This window comes from Lolium perenne, chromosome 2 (genome assembly GCF_019359855.2).
Source record: "Lolium perenne isolate Kyuss_39 chromosome 2, Kyuss_2.0, whole genome shotgun sequence".
NCBI lineage: Eukaryota > Viridiplantae > Streptophyta > Magnoliopsida > Poales > Poaceae > Lolium > Lolium perenne.
In genome coordinates, this window is record NC_067245.2 from 102,682,261 (window position 1) to 102,685,839 (window position 3,579).

The 3,579-nt window shown below is 47.4% G+C and overlaps 1 protein-coding gene across 1 annotated transcript; it reads right to left on the reverse strand.

The window, feature by feature from the left end:
- Positions 1-1,297: 1,297 nt before the first annotated feature.
- LOC127333786 (GTPase activating protein 1) lies at positions 1,298-3,254 on the reverse strand. The gene is made up of 3 exons (XM_051360219.2): positions 3,026-3,254; positions 2,071-2,166; positions 1,298-1,868 (listed from the first exon to the last, which is right to left on the reverse strand). Exons 1-3 carry the CDS (start codon positions 3,146-3,148, stop codon positions 1,581-1,583), a joined length of 507 nt encoding a protein of 168 aa, XP_051216179.1. The 5' UTR covers positions 3,149-3,254; the 3' UTR covers positions 1,298-1,580.
- Positions 3,255-3,579: the final 325 nt, after the last annotated feature.

Sequence of the window (3,579 nt, forward strand, 5' to 3'; positions counted from 1 at the left end):
GTGTCTTGTGTAGTGGGTATGCGGTTACCTCTGCGTGGGGTTTGGCCGACAGGTGGGGCCGCGTGGAGAGGCGGTGTGAAATAGTCTCATCGATAAGCTGAACTGAATTACAGTATGTCTTGCTGTGCGCAATCCCAATCCTGACGATACTACACCAGTACACCACGTGTACACCATGTCTTGCAGTATCTGTGTAAGAACAAATCATACATCGAACAGACAGGATCCCCGAGAGACTACCCCTATGGAGATTGCTCTACTTGAGGCCCCTTTCCTCCAAATCCTCTCGCCAGCCTCTCTCCCCCTCGCCGCCGCCGGCCATGGTGGCTGACGGTGGGTGGGAGAGAGGTCTGTCTCCTTCTAACACTAGGTTTTCTCTCTCGTAGTTTTTCTCCGGCGAATAAGGAGGCGTCTAGATCCAGATTCATCTTGGCCTCTTCTCATGTTCTTCTTCCTCTGGAGGAGGATGGAAGAGAGAAGTGTGCTGGCGGCTCTTATGCTAGCACCTCGGTCTCGTATCCATGGCAAGATCTAGCTTTGGCTGACCTTGCTCCTTTCTCCCCCATCTTTTCTTGCTGTAATAAGCTGCCTATGTGGTGCTATGTGGAAGTTGCTGCTCTTCTTGGCACGCCGTCGCGTCGTCACACTCCCTGGAGAGCTCATCAACGGGGGACTCATGCTGGCTGCTCTGCCTCGCCCTTGCATCCTACGGCCGATTGGCGGCCCTTGACCAGGAGTACAACCTCCATCGGAGGCCCTCTTCAACCAAGCACCGGAGCTCGATGTCTCTGCGCCCCCAAGTGGCTCGACCCCGGAGGCGTCGAGATAGCCGATGTTGTTGGTTTTTCGTCAGATTTGAGATCGTCCCGAGCTACTTCCTCTCTGATCTCGGCGTGATGCGCCTTGAGATAGCCGATGTTGTTGGTTTTTATGCTAGGGTCATTTTTGTAAATTTGATGTCTTTTCTTCAAATTCTAGGTTCTCTAGTGCAAGAGATGCAAAAGGGCATTGTTGTAATTTATGTACCCACCGCATATAATTCAGCTTCCAGGCCTTTCGAGGCCGCACTTTAAAAAAAACAAATCATACATCGAGGGAGCATATGTGTAAAGCATGCATTGCTCGTGCTGAATTAAATAGAAGTCGCACCCTAACGGAGGCTGAATTTTACGTGAACATTCCACGAGCCAATTTGTTTTCCTTTTTTTGCGAAAAGCCAATCCTATTTTTCATACTTAAACATTACAGTTTTCCAATACAAAACTTGTAAAATTTATGTAAACCAATGACCACTCCAAATCCCCAATAAAGCTCTGGAATGTTATTTTACTTCTCACTACAGCTGCCACAAAGGGTGTTGTTTCTTATCTGTTCGACTTCAAACACAAATTCACAACACCACCAGGATGTACTACAAATACAGTGCACACATCACACTGAAACACATCACCACACACACACCTTACACACTGCAAACCAAACATCCACAGACTGTTTACAATTGTGACACCAGGAACATGTACCGATCATAGCTGTAGCTTCATGACACCAGGTTGCAGTAACATTTGATCACAAACAGCTTACAGCGTAACGCCAGGGACGTGAACCCACTCCAGCTGCAGCACGACAGAGCCACTGTCAACGTTCTTCAGCTTCAGAACCAAGTCTTGGACGACCTTTCCATTCTTCCACGAGACGTGGCTCTCACCACCAAGGTAGTTAGTGCCAACCGGGTAGATCGTTTTGATCCTTGTTCCGTCAGAGGCATGCTTCAGATCCAGCTTTGCAGCATCATAGATGTCAGTTACGTTGAACTCAGCCACTCCCATGCTGTCATCGGCTGTGAATTTGTCCTCGTCGAAAACCTCCTGCATGATGTTTTTGCCGGTTAGAAACATAATTGCTCAGTTCATATCTTCGACAACCATCTCTGGACCTATGTTGTAAATGGTCCCTGATGTATTCATGTTTTAACGAACAAGATCATACTAAAGACATCATGAATATATAAATGGCTTTTGTTTTCTCCATGAGCACATATATATAGTGTAGAGCTGACAGCAAACTTACCAGTTTCACTGGCTTTGTTGGATTTGTGACAGGGAGCAGCAATACTTCATTCCATAGAGGATTGGCATTCTTCTTCAGAACACCGGTCTTCACCTTCTACACCATGAGGAAGAATAAAACTTCAATGACACAGATATGGAATTAAATTGATAGCAATGGTGACATATTGGACAGATATCCATGTCACAAAACATTAAGTCAGCTCTAGAAGCTGTTTGTTCATATGATCAGGAGTGCATGATAATAAACTGAAAATCTGTTATCATTGTGACAGGTGCGCAGTCACTGCTAAGAATTTAGTACGTTCAACAGCTCTACGAAAGTCACAGAGAACATTTCCACGAGTGAATAAAATAGCACGAGACCTCATCCTACAAAACTATTGAGTCATTAATTTAGTCTTTGGGCAGGTAATCATGCAACGCAGCAGCATGGGCCATGTCCTTTATAACACATAAGAAAATCATAAAGAAAGTATAAGAAGCACAACTGCCGATGATCCATTTCAGAAATTTACATCTATACCCATTGGGTATTTCAAGATCAACTTATCGCAGGTCTTGGTACACTGCTCAATGCCTCCTAATGCATCAGTGCTGAAATCTCATGACCAACTTCGAAACTACGGCGTGATTCAAATTAATTACTTCAAAACCTTGTTAATAAGGTATCAAACCGCACCGCTCCAGCAGTCCAGTATAATTATCATCTGAAGATACAAGGATATGTCAGAGAACCTACAGATGGCTTGCAGATCCCAAGACACCGGGTCGTGAGCGTGTTACTCTACCGAACATCTCGTGAGCACAACAGGATCCATGTCGTGCTCACCGGCGCGGGGCGACAGGCGGCTCCCCCGTCTAGACGGGGGTCAACGATTGGGGAGGATCGATCCGAGCAATGAGAAGAAAAAAGGAAAGAAATATTGGGAAGGGGAGGAAGAAACGGGGTCGACCTGGGAGCCGTAGGAGAGGACGACGTAGGGGTCGCTGGTGTGGGTGAGCGGGTCGGCGATGATGAGGTTGTGTCCCCGCACCACCCGGACGCTGAGCTTCCCGATCACATGCTCCGAAGCCATGGCACAGACGCTGCTGAGTTTTCTCCGGCGAATTATTGGCTTGGAGCAGGGCGAGGGGAGGGAATCAAGGAGCCGGTGGCACTGGCAGGGTGGATGGATGCGGCCAACAGCTGGCGGCCGGCATCAGGTTTTATAGCCAGCTCCGCCCCACTATCGCGAGTCGCGAGTCGCGACGCTCGCCTAGCTCGTGGACAATTTTGGGCGTAATTAAATTGATCGGAAAATTGTTTGGGCCGGGTGTCCGACGCGCCATCGCGCAGGGTGGGCATAAAAAACCGAGCACCAAACACCGAACCAAACTAACCGGAACCGAAACCGAATACACTGAAACCAAATTAACCTGGTGCTTAAATATGAAAAACCGAATTTATATTAACAACTTCGGTTTTGACAATATGTTAACCGAAATGACCTTAAAAACCGAGATACCG